A 19,769-nucleotide genomic window follows, 5' to 3' on the forward strand; every position below is an offset into this window, starting at 1 on the left:
AGTCAAAAACTGTATAAGTTATGCCGTAAATACTAAATATAAATAAAGAAAAGAGTAAAGATCCATTAGATCCAATATTCAAAGCTGTATTTCAGTCCACCTTTTCAATGTTAAGACAAAGTTGGAGTCCTCATGCTTCGGGTATATGGGAAAATAAGTAATGTCTGATTATTCCTATAGTCTCGTCTAAATCTGGGAAAAATATTTGTCTTAATTATATATTGATGAATGAGGCTGCTACGATTTTCCTCGAGGTTATCATCAATAAAACCAACATAGTACAATTAATATAAGAAACCAAATATTCAGATATACTATTATTTATTATGAGCGTTCTATGAGTTTTGATGATATTGATACAATTATGCTAACAGATACTACTTGAAATGAGAATGAGTAATAAGCCACCCTAAACATTTGGCGGGCCGCAATGTGGTCTGTGATCTACATGTAGGACATCCTTGGACTAGTTTTCAAACTTTGTTAAATGAAAAGATATTGTAATCAAATCCTTAATGATCAAATTGCTTGCTATTAATTGTTTAATAATCAAAGTATCCACTATCATTTTACTTGACAGTGTAAATGAACGTAAAATAACCCCCCTATTGAAATTTCTATAGATCATCCAGGCAATTTGTAAAATACCCGATTTTCCATATTGCCCGTGCCATATATATATTATAAAAAATATGGGGGCTTTAGATACTTTGGGGGTCCCAAAAAGAGGGTAGTGACTCCCCTTGTGATGATAATTCATGGATAATACAATTCTACGAACAATAAACTTTAAATCAGTCCAGATTGACTTTGGGAATTACATATGATAAAATCATTCACTTATAAAGGTTATCTACAGACTCCATTGTAATTCTTCTGATTTGTGGCAAGAATGGATATCAAGAAAATATATCCATCATAAGTAAATAACTGTTTCCTTTATATAAAATAAGTAAAAAAAATACCTTGTCCAATGCATATTAAGTGACTATCTTATTAGTAGAAATGGCATTTTTGTAACAGCACGTGGAGATGGTGGCAGAGATGTATATTGTATTACTGAATTAAGACTCATATTAATATCAGCTGCCTGTTAAATATCATTTTGGAGGGAGAAAATAAATTACTGCTATGAAGAAGAAAATACATTTAAAATAGCATTACGGAAGGAAAATTGTTATATTTGTGATTAAATTTACTGGGTGGTTCATTGCAATCTGAACAACGAAAAACGGAAAAAAATAAAAATATGTCCTAATAAAACCGAAAAAAGATAAAAAGTTGTACTCCACAACGAAAAAGTAAAGAAATAACAGGTTCTCCCAGAGCTGATGTTTTTTTTTCTAAAAAAAAGATATCCAGTCAAAGTTTACAAGACAGTGCTCTCCATTGTGCATAATCGAGAAAAAAAGAGTTCCCTTCATTCTACAGAGAATATTTTCAATTATGATGTTTGTATACAAAGATTTTTATATCCATGAACACATTTTTAATACTTTATTATTTTAATTTTCTTGGATATTCAGTATATTTGAAGGTGATAAAACATTGGCATAAAATTATGAATGGCACTTGATTTAACTAAAATTATTATCAAATATACACGTGTATTGATTCTATATAAACTTTATTCAAGTGCTATTTCTTCATTCAAGTTTCTTATAATCATGCAGGTTTTTTTTCCATTTTTCCAACTTTTTTTCAACTCCTCTAAATCCTTAGGCAAATTGCATCAAATAATGGAAATAATAGTAGCCAATATCGTTCTCAGCTTGACGATCACGAATCGGAATCTGATTCAATAGAAAGTATATATAAACTCCTAAGTACAGCATCGTCACAACAAGTAGGTATATTATATAAGAAATAACCTGCATGATTTCTTAAACTGATTTTTAAAATATGGGCCACATTGAAACTGGAATATTTTAGTCCTATCGTCACCATATTTAGAAATATAATGGATGATCAAGAATGGCGTCTATAATTTAGTATTGTTATAATGCTACAGTTTTATATCAGAATTTATTGAGATCTATGTATAAAAAAATATTAATTTTAGATATTCAGTGAAGGAAATATTTTTATGTAAAAATCAGTTATTGTGTTCTATGCTTAGATCTGTGAATAGAAACTTTATTCCGTTGTGCGTAAAATAATAATTATTATTAGGTTTGGAATATAAACCAAAATAATCAAATTGAAGTAAATAGGGAAACTTCGTATTTGTAATATTATGAAGTTTCATTTAAAGAAGTGGAATAAACCGATACTTAACACGACCGTATTTTAATCAATTTTTTTAATTTAACAGAAGTTACTTATGTAGGTTAAGAACTGCAGTAAGTAAAAAATTAAACAGTACCACATCCACCGGATGATGGTTTAATGGCAAGAAAAAAAATCAAAAAACTCATAACAAAAGGTAAGAAAATAAATAAGGTGGGATTGATATCACTTACTCAAGAATTCTAAATCATTATTGTTGCCAAAAGGTAAAAAATAACATAAAAACGTTATAACTATGTAATATAAGATTTATGACATAATTTTTGTTTTTTTTGTGGCATACTTTTTACCACTCACAAGTAGAATAAAGTGTATTCTGGAGCACTCCCTACTTTGTGTATTATGAATTTTTGTTTGCAAAATTAAGTGTAAATTGAGCAATAACTAACATATATAGCCACGTCTTTACATTTATTGTATCATGCAACCTTTTCTCCAAAAAGATACAGAGAAAATCCCAAATCATCTGGTATTTAGACAAATAAGTCAGTTTTACCAACTGTTATTTATTTTTAAGTACTCCCAGACAATCATTGTTATATTATTTTTCTACAATTTTTAAAATGAATTACATAAATATATATATATATATATATTATGATATTAAAATCCTACATAGTACTTTATTTAATACTCTATTATAGTATTGCTTTGTAATATTTTATTAAAAGCGTCGCTATCCAAGTTTCTTTCTATATGATAGCTAAAATTTATTCATAGAAATAATAAGATGGCCATTATATATATGAATGAGGGATCAAATAGAAATTGTAGTCCTGCCCTTTTGGAAACGGAACATAAGTATTCATAACTTTTTACTTCGTTTATTTATCAAAATGGACAAATTATGAAACTGTCATGACGTATTAAGTCAGAGAAAGGAATCGATATCTGACATTTATTATACATAGGGTATTTTGTATTAGCAAGTTAACGTTAATATAGCAAATAATAAAAAGAAAATAATAACATTCCTATAGAAAAAATGGGTTGGTCAGAGATATTATTATTATTTTACAAAGGTATCAAGTTTTTATTTATAGCTCTATATATGCTCATCAATTACGAAATCCTCATTTTTAAAGGATATATTAGTAAAAGTCATATCAACTTTTTTATTCAGATTCATTTTTGGCCCATTATAAAAAAAATTTCAGTAATTGTGGCATTATATCTTTTGGTTTTTATTACTTAATAGCGAGTCCCAGACTCACGTTCGGATTCTCGAGGATCCAGCTTTCACTCCCGCCATCTACATTCCCCCCACAAGTTCCAATAAAAGAATTCATCCAACTACTCCCTCATCTTCACAAACAATTCCAACTTCAAAACTTGATCAACCGTACAACAGAGATTCCAGAATGTGCCATCGAATTGAAGAAGATGAAGTAAGGATATCAGATCTGGTATTGACTCCTGCATCAACAGAAATGGATAGGTAAAATCATTTATTTATGTGAAAAAAGAGAAATTTCCTATTAGCGTAAAAACTACACCTAATATGATGTCAAATCTCACATGAGGAAGGGAATGAAGAAACGGTTAGTATTTTGATGTTTTATTACAAAACAGTTTTTTTTTTTAAATCCAACTGAGTATTTGGTTAAAAGAATGAAGTAAGAAGGGATTTCCTTTAAAATATGTAATTTGTGGCAATTTTTCTCTTCATAAGAGTTGATATAAGCATTATTTTAATTATTTTGTAATGTTAAAACCTATTTAATCAATTGATGAATCATCTACTAAAATAAAGAAATGGTGATTACAGTTTAAAAAAATGTATATACATATATATATTAATATAATTTTCTCTTATTAGAGTAAATTAAATTTTTAAAGCAAACTTTATTATTATTATAATTTTGCCGGTGTAATTTCCTTCCATCCATAACACTGCAACAAAATGAAGGTATTTGAGTACCCACAGACTGAAACTCACATCTGTTATTGTTATGTAAGCTGTAGAATACGAAAATCACCATTAAAACTTTTATCTAGTTATTAGGCCTTTAAAACCTTATTTTAAAAATCAAGTTTAAAAATTAAACTATTCATTACTAGATCTTAATTACAATCAATAAAAAATGTTTTATAACCACAAAAAATAGAGTAAACTGAAGTAACATTTAATATTTTTTTTTTTTTCTTGAAATGTTTTATATCATAGCTAAAGTTATAGAACAGACTTAAATTACAATTTAGAATAAATTGTTCAACAAAATGGTCGATTTTGATTTATTTTTGGTCAATCTAGTCTTAATATTTATTCAGAAATAAAATAAAAAACGCTGGTTAGGTTGCGTTGAATATAGATTGCAATAATATTCCGGGCAGTGAATCAATTGCGTATGTGTTTATAACTAACTATATAATTAATAATTTAGATATAAAGATATATTTACAAGTTTATAGATGCTTCACATTGACAATAATTGATTAGTATTCACTAGGGCTGTGAAAAAGTATTGATATAAGATATTGCAATACATATAGTTATTGATATAATAAGGTATATCAATACATATAGTTATTGATATTGCAATATTTATATTTATTGATATCATAAGATATTGCAATACATATATTTACTGATATTAATTAGAGTATCGATCCAGATTAAAACCTGTTATTACAAGGAATTATTGAAAATATTTTACGAAAAATACATTTTTACTTCACGTCATTATTTATGAGTCATCTGACTCTGATGATGCTAATTAATAATTAGTTATATCAACCATGAATGAAAATAGACTCCGATTGTTTTTATAATGGAAAATCTAACTATTTACGTAAATGATATACTAGATGAGTTTAGTGCTTACAAATCGTGGGTATAAGGAAACCAAATAAGGTAATTATTTATAATACTTATAACTCTTTGTTTTTATATTTGTGATGACATCCCCCTTAATGGAAATTCTATAGATGATACTCCATTAACTGGCATTAAAGATCCAAAACAAAAGACTCAAACTTGAGCAGATGTCAACAGTGAAGAACCAATATTTATAAAATGACCCTAGAAGAATTCAGTATAACAAGGGATTATCGAATAACCTATTTTGTAAATTGTTCGAATTTCTCAGCTCATTTAAAAGTAGGAGGGTTTTTTTAATGTTGTGATACATATACATGAAACTTATTTACTTATTTGTAAATATTAATATTTAAGTACTTGAGAAACAACATGTATATATCATGTATGATAGCACCCCTTTCATGTGTACTGGATAACGTTATATCCGTGATGAAGGCTGAAAGGATTAAAAAGTAAGACTATTTTTCATATAATGATAGTTCTCCAACATGATACAAACTATTCATCTTTAGAAATTCTAATACATCTCCAGGAATGCAGACGAACAGGAAAGGGAAAAGTTACAATTGAATTACTGTAGCGCATATATAACGCGCTTGGGAAAGAGAAAAAAATATGTTATCTGTATTTGGATTTCACACAAATCTGACATAGGACTCTTTTTGGGTGAAATCCATATACAGATTATACTGTTTTCTCTTTCCCAAGCGCGTTGTACATGCGCTACAGCAATTCAATGTAATGTAAAATGTCATTTACATAATGTTCACTTATACTTAATCAGTGCAACTCCATCTAACTAATTAAAGGAACATCAATAAATAAAAAGTTACACATCCCTACTTTACCAAAAAATCTACTCAGGAATATTATATATGAATTATAAATTATATCAAATCAATGTTAAAGTTGACCCTTTGTACTACTTTTTATCAGAGTGTATATGTGTTTGTTATAAATCAGTTCGTCATGCTTCATTAGCTCAGTGCATGGTTACTCGGAATCGCTAAAATCAAAACTTAATTTTCAATTATACTTCGTGTATACAAATGTATTATCAATACAAAGTCTACTCTGAAGTACATGAAACAGAATTGATCATAATAATGAATACGTTTTTCATACAAATCGGTTTTTCATTAGCTCGGTAAATGATTAATCGAAATCGGTAAAATGCAAACCCATCTCGGACAGAATAGTATAAGGATTGTACTTAACTTATTGAGAAATTGGACTCAATAAAAACTTATTAGTGTCTCACATCTTCAAATATTCAGGCACCTTTCGCATCAGAATTAACCTTACTTATTTAATTTTTAAATTTTTTTTTTTAACCTAGTCGAAAGAATCAATAAGATGAAAAAATAACGTAGCGGAGAACTTATAAATATTGAATCTAATGTTCTAATTTATTTATTATTTGTCTATTCAATACTAAAACAAAAAATCATTATTTTGGTATATTTCACTATGTGCTTAAATAAAACCAAAGTTGATAGAAATACAAGGTTATACCATAATGGGTGTACAACTGATGTTTGACTTCCACTACGCTTTTAATATTGGTATCATAGTATATGATTGGTTACGCGTTTAGTGAAAGTCTGTTTTTCCTGCCCAGCAGTCGGTACGATATTTAAATTAAAAATTTCAGCAATAGTGACGTAACAGACTATGAGTGGTTGCGTATTTTGTCAAAATCTGCCTGTCTTGCCCAGCATTCGGAACAATACATCAAATGGAACATTCTAACAAGTCCGATTACATGATGGTCTAACCTTTTATTTTTATTAATCTTAAATAAAACCACTTATATTAATAAATTCTTATGGAAAACATTTATTTATTATTTGTAATTAATTAGTTTGTGGAGATACTAAATCTTCATTAGTGTAATATTATAATATAGTGACTAGCAATTTAGTTATTTAGAAGATGATTCCCGATACAATAAGTTTTATAATTGCAATGACATTCAGATATTCCTGTGGAAGTGTACAGAAGTTAAGAAGCCACATTTTTATAACATAATCACTTAACAATTCCCAAGAACTATCTATCCACATAATGGTAAAACAGAATATGACTTGCAGACAAATATACCGAGAAAGAGAGTTTACGATAGCCTTGCCTTTGTTTTCCATCTAAGAAAAACTTACAAGTTACAGCGTTACCTCACTAAAACAAAAGTACCTTGTGCCCTTCATATAATATATATTGGTCATTTTATTATTTATTTGAAGAAGTTTTGGCTATCATATAGAAATAAGAAATCCATATAACTTTTGATAGAGAGTTTAATTTGGAAATAAGGGATATTCTGAAAGTTTTGTGATATCATAAGATTCAACGTTCTTCTATGATTTTAGTAAGATCGTTTACTTTTTGTTTCTAAGAACAGAAATAAAGATATCCAATCATAAGGTTTTTTTTTACTTCTTTCGCCAAAACACCTATGATAATACGTGTTGTTTGTTGCGGTTGTTTATTCACTCATGGTATACAACGATATCTTGGTGTGTGAGTGTACGTTGTAATATTAATAAATAAGAAATAAGAAGAGAGCGTCTACTAGTACAAGAGAAGCGAAGAGTTTTTTTTTTTCTTCCTCTTGAATTACGGGAAAACAGATTTGTTGTAGTGATTCCTAATAAGTTGCCTGTTAATTTCTTGTGAAATTAATAGCTGAAAATGAATGAATCTTCAAGTGGGTCTAACCCTCAATATAATTATCTAAACGTATTAAAAAACATCTCGCCGTAATGGCTATTAAAAGCAAGATCATAATATACCTTAGGACGATTGATGGAGATTATTCGCCATTTTCAACGTCCTACCTATGTAGAAGTAGAAAATCTAATCTTTGGCACTCTTAAGCAGAACCATTCTATACTTCAGGGAATTAATGTTTGCCCGAGCTCAAGAAATATTATTGTTATTGTTATTAACAAAGATTTGAATATTGGTTTTGCCTTTGCGCACGTGGAAGATGAGTTTGTCATAAGGAAAATAGCAGAAAAAGACGGAGGAATCAAAGGAATAGTAAGGAGCTTAAAAACTCAGCGTAAAGAAAATTATAATTAACTCCCCACATGAGGATGTTGTAAATGAAAAAATTAATTTAGTACTAGAGAAATATGGAACTATTATCAATCGTTCATAACCATGTGTTTTCAAGAAGGGAGATTAAAGGGTGTAAATGTAACTTCGTTTTAAGCATAATCCCTAGGTATGACTTAACAGGATTTCTTCCACTCAAAGGTTTCAAAACCAGAATTAGCTATTTAGGTAAACCTAAGACATGTGCAAAATGTTATGAAACTGGTCATTTTGCTAACATCTGTCCCAATAAGTATCAAAAGTGGTCGGATTACCTAAAAACTCTAGAAGAGGAAGTTCTTCAAGCAAATGCTGAATGTCATAATACTAATGAACCAAAAAACAGTGACGAGAAATTTCAAAAGAGTCCTACAAATATGGAAAGATCTGTTCAGGATAATCAAGAAAGAAGTCACTCATCAGGGGAGGATGACAAAGTCGTAGAAGAAGAATCAGAAGATAAACAGACAAATAAGTATGGATCTCAGGAAAATAGGAAGAAAGTAGTGATTTTGGAAAATGTCGATGCATTGAATGAGGTATTTAACGCAGAAATAAGTCAAGGCCAGGTGCTTTCACTCGAAGTCGATGATAAAACAGATATACATATATCCCCACCTACAACAATTCGGAACCATTGGAAGATATTTCATTAGACTCGAATGAAAATATGAAACCAACTAAGAAAAAGAAACATCTAATTAATGTAGACCACACTATGACCTCAAGAACAAGGTCAGGATCTGGTACAAAAAGGTCTGCTCCAGATAATTGTTCTTCCCCACAGAAAAGTAAAAGTCCCAAGATATTTAATATTTCCGATCATGGAAACATTCAATATACTTCCACTGAACACAAGAGGTGGAAAAGACAGATAGATCAGACATGCTTTAATTAAAAGATTTAAAAAGCTTAATCCTACTATAATTTGTTTACAAGACGTAAGAACTAAAGTTTCTTCAACGTGTACCAGTTCTTGGGGGTTCTGTCTTCCCCATGATTTTGATTCTTTTTTTACTGGGTCTTACTCTTCTAGAGGCATTATATCACTGGTTTCTAAGAAACTGGAGTGATCTTCTTTGTTCAAAGAACACTCATCCAAAAGTCAATGACACATTATTGATATTAATAACAATGGCATAAGGTTTTCCTTAATGAATGCTTTTGGACCAAATATAAGGTATCATGCTTTCTACCAATCAATGATGTACAATGTTAAGTGTCATCATCATCCTTATTGGTGATATGAATGTAGATATAGATAAAAGATTCGGACACGCTAACTTACACTTTTTAATTAAGCATGTAGGGGAACTCAATCTCATTGGTACTGTTAAAATTACAAGTCCTGATGACATCTTTTCATGGAGAAATGGAAATCGAACATTAAGAATAGACCTTGCTGTAGTTTCTCCAAGCATTTTCAAAAACATTAAAAAATATTTTATCGTCTAGAACCCTTTCTTGATCACAAGATCATTCAAATGGAATTTCGATCAAGTCCTTCAATTTGGCAGTATAGTCTTTCCAGGTAGGCTATAGAACAAGAAGACTTTATAAAAGCCCTAGAACACAGACTGGACGTTCTTTTGATCCCCATCAACCAATCAACCGGTTGGATGTCATCTTATAAAAAATATTAAAATTACTGCTGATATGTTTAGTAGGGAAAAAGGAGGGAATCGATACTGTTCGACAAAAGTCTTGAGGAGATATTAGACAAGGGCTCTGTACTTTATAGTTTTTTTTGCCGCTGATACTCTTAATGTGAATAGAATATCTGATATTGCAGAGGAACAGATGGAGAGAAAGCGTGACAAAGAGTGTAAGTTCCATATTCGAAGAAGAATCCTTCATTTCAAAAACGTAAATTCGAAAGCTAATCTTAAGAAGAATGATTTGGAAGATAAGGTCTTAGAAAAACTAAGGATATTTTGGACTATTTTTACACTCTCCGTTTCAGAATATTATTGGAGGCCAACGCAGCAATTTTCCTAGAAAACGGAAATCATATGACATGATTCCTGTTTTGAAAGATGTCGAAGTATCGTACCACGAGATTTAAAAAACTAAGTCCTTCAGACGTGGTACCAGAGCAGGAGGGTCCTTATAATAAAATCAAAATCAATATGCTTTTTATGTATTGCTAGACTGAACTGAAGACGGGTTTGTCTTCCTGTCTTCATAAATTAAAATTAAAAAAAAAACTAACTATTAAAGTGAGTATAGATTTCGTTTTTAATATTAAAAACCGTCTTTATTCCTTCGTGAAAAATAAGTGTTTGTTTAAGTGTATTTGAGAAGTGTTAATTGCTGATCCTAATGATTAATTAGTGATGTGCATCATCTGAGGATCATCAATTAAGGACTCATTTACTTCTTCTTTCTTTGTTTCTCCATCTTTTTTCTTCAATCGCTCTCCTTCTACCTTCAGCATCTATCACCTGAACACAAGATAAATAATAATGGAATTTTGAAGACCTGAGTTTTTTTTCTCTTTTCTTTTACAAATTATAAGATAATAATTATTCAAGTGGAATAAATCACAATTTAATTATCTTCACACTAAAAAAAGATCTTGCTTCAAGGGCAATAAAGAGTAAAATTATATTTCATCTTAAGTCAATAGATGTTGATCGATTGCCTTTCCTACTACCAACATAGAGGTAGAACTTTAATTTTTGGAATACTAAAACTTGAACATTCTATTCTTCAAGTAATCCATGTATACACAGGCCCTCAAAGTATTGTAGTTATTGTACTGATTAAAGATCTTGACATCGTAGTGGGTTTATCTCATTTATTAAAAGAAAGACGTGTGAAAATTGTAATGACATAAAGAGATCTGATAGGAACCTGAAAGCTCAAAAGAAAAATCTATCTGGGAATCCAATAGTATATGAGAAAAGAATCACAATTCATTCTTCACATGAAGATGTGAAGGAAGATGAAATATATATTTTTTTTTTTGAAAAGTATGGAACTATCATCAACATTGCTAAAGGTAGTATGGATGATAGACTAAAAGGTTTTAAAAATGAGAACTTTCATTTCAAATTGATCCCTAGACGTGAATTGCCAGGGTTCTTACCTATAAGAGGGTTCCAGACAAAAATTAGGTATGCTGGTCCTTAAAACGTATGCGAAATGTTACAAGATAGGACATTACACTTAAAATGGTTCTAATAATTTTTTCAGATAGGTTGAGAATATAAAACAAGTTGCATATAAGGAAACCCCTGGGGGAAAAAACGAGGAATCTGTGAAGCCAATAGAAAATGGTTTGAAAAAAGTTTCAAATAACGAAGAGAGTTCTAACACAAATACTTCAATTGTAGGAAAGAGATACACAGAAGACAAAATGACAGAGAATATTATTGGTAATGAGGGTCAAATCGAAGAAAAAGAAGTGAAAAGTTCAGATGAGGCTGACTTATCGAGCAGCATTTCTTTAATTGAAATAGTCGGTGAAAAACTATCTTGTTTGCCTTTGAGTGAGAAAAATCCACAATCCCCGAAAAAAGAGGAAGTTACAGTTTTTGATAGGAAAGAAAATACTTCGGAGTCCCCAAAAATGTAAAACCTTGGAAGGAAAAAAACAGTTATTAATTTGGAACTTAGTATGTCATTACGCCAGAGGACAGGTTCAGGATGCAAGAGATCAGAAGACACAGGCTTCTCCCCACTTAACAAATAAACTCCAAGAACGGACCTTAATAATTAATACCTTGAATCATGGATAGTCTCAAAATACTTTCGTTGAATACAAAAGGCGGACGGGATAAAAATAAAGAGCCATTTATTAATGAAAAGACTAATGAAACTTAACCCATGACTTCGTCTGTCTACGATATGTAAGAAGTGAAGTTTAATCTACATATCACAATCAGTGCACTTTGTCGACCTCGAAACTATGCATACTTTTTTACTCGAGACTATAAATACTTATATCACAGAATTAAAAGTTCTCCCATAGTTGTATCGTTTTATTGGACTCATATATAGATGTTCCAGAACAAAAAATAGGATGAGCAGCACCCCATTATGTGGATATTTTTCCAATAGCCTCATTAGATAGTATAGTTCCCATCATAAAAAAGGTGTAGAGAGCTGTATTTGAGACAATTGCTATCTATTACATCACTAATATTAAAATATTTTAGAGCTGAATTATGGTAGACAACAAAGTTATTCTACTACCAACACATTTCCTTGGTTTTATGAGATTGGAGAGATATTTATGCTAGAAAAGGGTTTTTAGCCACACATTTTCTTTCTTAATTGCTTTTTCAACAAAGAGTGATAATGAATGAAGCTTGTATAGCACCAAGGGAACAATGTGGATATTGTAAAAATCAATCCGTCTGAGAATATTAAAACTTCTCCATTATTTTACTTTTTTGTAGATCATAGATTTTAGTGAAATTGCCGCTTCTGTACTATTCAATGTCCAAAACTACTCCTTAAATAAAGAATATGAATCTACTTTGATAACGTTAATATTAATAGTGTGGTGTGGCGGTCGTACACGCGTTATGGTATAACCATGTATTTCTATAAGCCTTGAGTAGACCCACTTAAATTAATATTGTGTATTAGATTGCCAAATATCATGTTTTCAGAATGATCGAAACTCACCGTAAGGGCTTCATTTTCCCATGTTTAATTTTTTTTTAAATAACTACGTTATTCGCAACATTGTTACGTATAATGTTGTTGAAGTGACAACGTTGCCCTTATTTTTATGGACTTCAATTGCTAGTTTCCTTGAGTTTTTCTCTAAAGCCTCTAGCTTAAGAATTACTGTATCACCTTTCTGTATTGTATTGGTGTAAGATATAGTCAATTTCTTGCTAACTCATTCAAATATTCTTGTTTTCATCTTGTTCAAAAACCTTCCAAGATTTTTTTCCTATACAACCACATGTTCGTGTAGGTAGACGTGACCAAGATTTTTTCTTTTGGGAGTGATTATTTCACCTTTTTGACGCCCATAAATAAGGAGATTTGTATTGATAGCTAAAGGTACTAGGGGATCCTGATTGGAAATTCCCAAGGATGTATCATTTATAATACTTGCTATTTCTATTATTATTCTTTCTACTTCTAGAAATGTCAACCGATTTTGTTGACATACCATTACCTTATAAATATTCCTACCATTCGTTTTGTTACCCCGTTTGTCCATGGCCCATCTGGTTTGGAGAACTCCCAATCTATTGGTGAATTTGACTTTAGAATAAAGGTCCTTTAAATGTGTTGGTTTTTTTTAAATATATTTGCATTTCCTGAATAAAATTTAGACGGGCTGCCATAATTTTCAACAAATCGTCGAAATGTGTCGAAGAAGTCTAATGTTGAGCATAACCTTGCAACATGTGTATCTATAGCCCATAGTGTGGAAACATGTAAAGAGTTCAAGCCAAATCTTTTGAGGTTCTTTATGCATTTCACAATCATTTATGCATGACAAGGGTCCCAAATTGTCCACTTCAACATTAGACCATGGAATTGGATTGTCAATTCTCATTTTTCATTTTCAAATTATAACTTAGCAAATATTCTCAAATTTATGATCCATCTTTTATGGGCACACACGAATGTTCAATCAGCTTTTGAATATAAATTAAAAAGAAGTTTACCACTCAGGAGTTAAAGGATAATGACAACACTTAGAGGAATAGAAAATTCCTTCTTCCGACAACCAATTCCAAAAAAAAAAAAAAAAAAAAAAAACGGGCTAGCTTTTCTGTCAAGTAATAAATCTGGAATATTTTTTAAAATACTTATGCTTTTGTGGTTTTTTATCATAAAGTGTTCTTTTTAAACTGCCGTAATTGATCTCTGCAGGAAAAGTCCATAATCTAATCGATTTACCTGAGGATCACTCAATTGATACAGGAGATGGTCCTTATATGTCTTCTAAAGTTCTAAATTTGTCTCCAGAAAAGCTCTATATCTACAAGAAACATTAGATTCATGACTAGAGGCTAAGTTAATAATTTCCTCAAAATCTGCTTGGACAACACTTATTCATTTTGTTGAAATTAAGAAGCCTAAAGAATGGAAAATAGTACAAGATTTTCGGGAACTCAATTATAAAACTGTTTATGATAATTATTCGGTTCCATTCATACAAGACCTATCTTACAAGCTACATAACACGACATTATTCATAAAAATTGATTTGTGCCTAGCGTATTATAATATTCCCGTCAGAAAGACGAATAACATAAAAACACTATTAAAAATCCTTTCGGACTCTTTGAATTCCATTATATGCCTTTGGTTCGGCAAAATGCTGGTGCAATTTTACCACAGTTTATGGACACTTTATTTCTGAACTTTCCGTTTGTATTCTTTTATTTGTACGATATTATCATTCCTATTCCATCTGAATCTGAGCACAACTATCATGTTCGGCAGGTTTTGGAAATCTTACCCAAGTATAATCTCAGATTCGCAACTGGAAAATGTGAATTTTATTGCAACGAAATGGAATTTCTGGGGATTGAAATTTACAATGAAGGAATCCAATCTACACAATCAAAAATATCTACAGTCGGAAATTGTCCAAAGCCAGATGATTCCGAAGCTCTTCCTAGATTCCTCAGAATTGCTGGTTATTATGTAAATCTTATCCCCAACTTTGCTCAAATTGTTTTTCCTATTAATGACATGAAGACAAAATTAACTTGGTCCAAAGAGCAAGAAAGGTTCTTTGATAGACTCAAACTTGCCTTAAAAAAATACTGAGGCACTTCCTTTCTTATAACCATCATCGAATATTTTTCATTTAGTTAAGCACACTTCCAAGGATGGTGCTGAATAGCTCTTCATCAAATGATGGATGAATCACCTATTCTGGTTGCATTCTTCTAAAAAAAAATCAACTTTGCGTAAAGATTATATTTTACGTTTGAGCGTGAGCTATTGGCGGATTATTTGTCTGTCCTTCACTGAAATCACTTAGTTGAGTATCAATCTGTCACGATTTTTACTGATGACAACCCTTTGAAGTCTGCATTTCTCATTTGTAAAATATGAAATGCTGATCGTCTGCAGCAACATTTGGTACTTATAACTGAATTCGTCCAAAATGATAAGTATATACGAGGGATAGATAACATACTAGCTGACTGTCTATCTCGCTCTGTATCTTAAGTAAATGCAATACCGTTAGACATTCCAGTTATTGCAGAAAAACAAAGGTGTGATTGGAATGGGGATACTAATTTCAAATATTATTTTAAAGATCATAAAAACAGTTTCAAGTATTTTATGTTGTCAAAGAATCTTCAACTTCTTTGTGAGACATCAACACCTCGACCTTATGTACCAAAATATACACAACGATGTTTGCTTTATGTTTCAAGCATTAGCTCATCCTGGTATTAAGTCTTCGGTTAAAATGATTAAGTTTCGTTATTTTTGGCCCAACTTGGATCGAGACGTCAAAATCTAACTCAACGTAGAGTCTGTTGTCAAAGAACGAAAGTAAATCGACATACAAAGATGGAAATGGAAACTTTTTACTCCCAATTACAAATATTTCCTCCATAGCAATTTCTCATGCATTTATGAGTATATAAATTTTGCGTTTTGGTGTAGCTCTATATGTTATTGATCTACATTCTCAACTTGAATTAGAATTATTTTATCATTTGTCCTAGTTGGTTTTCATCGACTTCGCACAACATCATACCATCCTGATCCTCATGGAATGGTTGAAAGATTGCACCATGTTAAAAACTGTTTTAAGTGCCTTTGGACAAGAGGGGTTTTCTGTTCTTCTAAGAATTAGATTATTACCTAACGCTAATAACATCGGTTCTTTCACTGCTTTGACAAGCACTGAAGTAACGGTACCCCAGATAGTTGTTAAAGAAGATAAATTCGATTATTTCAGTATCCAATCCGAGTATATATATATATTACTTGTTATTTACCCGTTTAGTCGTTGAAGTGAAGTTAAAGAGAATTAATAAAAAGTTACCTTCCTTTTATTTTTACATTAACTAATTCATCAAATATAAAACCCTGAATACGCCTATTTCATAATTCGTATAATTATGAAATCCCTTACTCTCAAAGCAAGCAATAACTCAAACTGTTTATGTTTGAAAAATATTTTCCAAAAAATACTATGCAGGCCACAAAACCAGAATTTTCATGTTTCTCAGTGTAAAATAAATTAGGAAAACACCATTTAAATGAAAGGGGGTGGGGAAAAAATTGAATTTTTTTTATAAGTGTGATTGGTATTTATATTGAAACTAAAATTTTTAAGATTTTTACACTCTTGACATTTACGTATCACTAATGTTAGTTATACTGTCTACCATTTTATAACAGATGTAAATGAATATATCAAAATTATTTAATTACCAGACGGATTCTTATAGTACGGGATGTGCAACGAAAAAAAAGCTATCATATCTATAAATACAATATAGTGAAGATTGTGACCCTAGAATTAAAAAATAATTATTTTTTTTTAATATTTATGAAGAAAAAAAAGTGTTTTCGATGTTTTACTTGTGATTATAAAATTCAAAGTCTCTTTCAATAGCAACTTAAAGATATGAACCATTTTTGTTTCAGTGATGATTATGCCCATCATCTCCGTTCAACATTTCTATTACAACGTTCTAGTTGTGAAGACCCAGAGAAACCAACAAAGGAGGAAGAAGAACAAGATCTTTCTGATGACTTGGATTCTATTCGAAGCCCTTTTTATAAACAAAGAATACCACTTACGTATCCAATCAGTCCAAATCATTCAGAGGACGAATCGTCTTTTCATGAAGAAGTAGGAGGAGGAACATCACATGACGATTCTGAACAGGAAGATGGGCAAAGGTCCTTTTATGGTCATCATATATCAGCAACATCCCCGGCTGCTGAATATAAACATTAGTATACTTTTGCATGTTTTTTAAAATGTTTGGTTGTGGCAGGAATAAAATTTTAAAAATATATTAAGTATCACTGCCTGGACACGCAAAAAATGACTGATTTTTTTGTTTTATTTTTTGTGCTCAAATATTTGATGAGGAATATTATTTTATAACAATATGTAAGTTAATTTCTAAAATATTAAAAAATATATTCGTTAAATTGAATTGGTTTGATAATATTCATATAATAGAGTTTGTTTGTTTGTGTCCTTTATGGCTGCCCTCACTATTGGACCTAAGAGGTTGAGACTTTGCATGGGTGCGTCTTTTGAACTAGGTCCGGCTAAGACGGGGGTGCCGATTTTTGGGGGAGATCACATAAGCAAAATTGATACTCCTTTAGAGAAAAACTCGTGCAAGGGGGGAAAGAATTATGGTATCATTGTTCAAAATACTGATGTGATAATCAGCTGCCTCCTTTATTATGATTTTTGAGGTATTTATCAGTAAAATGGTTAATCCGTTACAGTAGATTTGAAAACGTCACACTCCATGAAATTGTAATTCATTATGAACCATATTCTCAGAATAATAACTAATGAAACGACATAGTAGAGTATTTCGAAATATATTTGAAGTTCAAAGTTTAAAAAAGAAGGAATAAATTAAATATAATCTACATCCTAAAAAATAAACCATCATCCATTTATGGTAAAAATACAAAATTAAACAATTGTAATCATATAATTAAGAATAACATTAAATTATAAATACAGAATATTGAAATAATAGATTGATCCAAATAATATGTTCTTGTTCTGACATCGGAATTCAGTTAAATCAGCCAGACGTGGAGTTTAATAAAAAAGATAATCTTTTTCTTCATGTGGAAGTTGCTATATACAATTGTGCACAGGATAGATATACCCTACCGATGAGATCTAAAAAATTATTAATATTAAAGTAAATGTAAATCATAAAATTACACAATAAATATACTATATAAATAAAAAAATGAAAAATGTTAGAATTAAATTCATCGTAAAGATTTAGAGCAAAAGCTAATTATGTAGTAATGTCCGGCGATATTACTCCTTATTAAGAACATCAAAAAAAAATCCCCATTCTTTATGCTTATAAAACAGCATACTATTATCATGAAGGATACACACAATTGCTAATTATAATGCTACACCCAATGCAACTCCCCCCGTTGTTACTGTTAGATGGTACAAAATTCAGAGTTCCATTTCGAAATTAGTAAATATTTTATACTTTTTACTGATAACTTTGATCATAATTTGGTGTGGATGACTCAAAACTGGCTGAAAATTATCTCAACTTCACAATTTACAATAGGGGTATTTCTATAAATTACATCATTACCAACATCCTCCATTAATTTAATGATGGTTCCTCGGGAAGGGATAGATTTAACCGAGCATTTCTCCATAATTTTTTTTGAACGTAGATGATTAGCAATGGATAAGGGTACATACATGCAGTAAGAATCTTTGTGAGATCAAAGTTAAAGTCTGACTCAATCTTCTTTTTTTTTTATAGTTTATTTGAATTCCTTAATAAAGCAAAATGAGCGGGATCAGCATAGTTTTGCAAAAAAAATATAGAATCAAAATGACACCCCAAGCTCAAAAACTGTGACATTTGGCTTTCAGAATCTGTAGGGAATAAAATATTCCAGGAAAGGAACTATAGTGGTCAACTTTGGAATTTCTAAATATGGTCAAAAATAGGATTTTAAACTACCTACAAAATGGTTTTTCCAATTTGATAAAAGCTTCTGGTGCCATGTTATTATATATTTTTTCACATATTATGGTCTTATGATGGAAATATTACTGTCAGCTCTCAGAATTCATACAAAACCCAACATTTAGCATCATTCTCACACACTCAGATATATGCATCAATAAACTATCTCTTGCACTTTTATGACTGGTGCTCAATTTTATTTTCGGATTTGTATTATCCTTATTATTATATAATAATTTGTAAGAAATTTTAAATATATTGAGAATATTATATTTCGACAGAGTATTCTAGAACTTTTGATTTCAAGTATTTAATGACTAGTAGAAACTAAATTACAAATTCTGTGCGTAGACTCTCCCAATACACTCAATATAGGCTTTAGAGAGGACAGAATTTCTCTCCTTGAACTCCTTTGAAAGCTCCTTGATACGACCAAGAGTATTTGGAAGCTCAGTATTTTTGAAAGGATTGAAAGCCTAATAGACTGAGAACTACAATACAGAAGTCCAAGGACGATATTACAAATTTTGAAGTCCATCGAGGTAATAGAGTTCCACGAAGAGAGCTTAAGACAGAAATGACATTGCAAGGGATACCAAGTGCTTCTCTTCCGAGTCTTTTAAGCCCCTGGATGGGCCTGCTGGAGAATTGTCTTTCTGTATCACATTGACACAAACCTTGAAGAAACTTTCCCTCCATCTAGTCCCAGCTTGATGTCACAGTCTACAGTAATGTCCCAAATACTGACAATGAACTGAATGCAGCTCTTGACATACGTGCAGAATGAAACAAACCTTTTCTGAAGTTCAGTACATCTATCATTCTTTTCATTCCTAAACTCCAGCTCTGTCAATTGAAATAACTCCAGGCATTTAAATCCTCACTTT

General features: G+C 30.7%; 1 protein-coding gene across 13 annotated transcripts in view; it reads left to right on the plus strand.

The window, feature by feature from the left end:
* mmd (disintegrin and metalloproteinase domain-containing protein mind-meld) overlaps window positions 1-17,334 on the plus strand; it is a 77,789-nt gene extending 60,455 nt beyond the window's left edge. For 4 of the 13 annotated variants that reach the window (XR_011783056.1, XR_011783060.1, XR_011783058.1 and 1 more), the window contains 3 exons: window positions 1,723-1,846; window positions 3,488-3,727; window positions 16,814-17,334. Coding sequence is in view for 6 of the 13 variants with exons in the window: in XM_071892465.1 (XP_071748566.1) it covers window positions 3,488-3,727; window positions 16,814-17,129 (556 nt within the window). In the remaining 7 variants the exon portion in view is untranslated. Of the gene's footprint in view, window positions 1-1,673; window positions 1,851-3,487; window positions 3,831-16,813 lie in introns of all 13 variants that reach the window. The other 9 variants (XM_071892465.1, XM_040722018.2, XM_071892464.1 and 6 more) reach the window with 5 other exon arrangements.
* The last annotated feature ends 2,435 nt before the right edge of the window (window positions 17,335-19,769 follow it).

This window comes from Lepeophtheirus salmonis, chromosome 12, assembly GCF_016086655.4.
Source record: "Lepeophtheirus salmonis chromosome 12, UVic_Lsal_1.4, whole genome shotgun sequence".
Taxonomy (NCBI): Eukaryota; Metazoa; Arthropoda; class Copepoda; order Siphonostomatoida; family Caligidae; genus Lepeophtheirus; species Lepeophtheirus salmonis.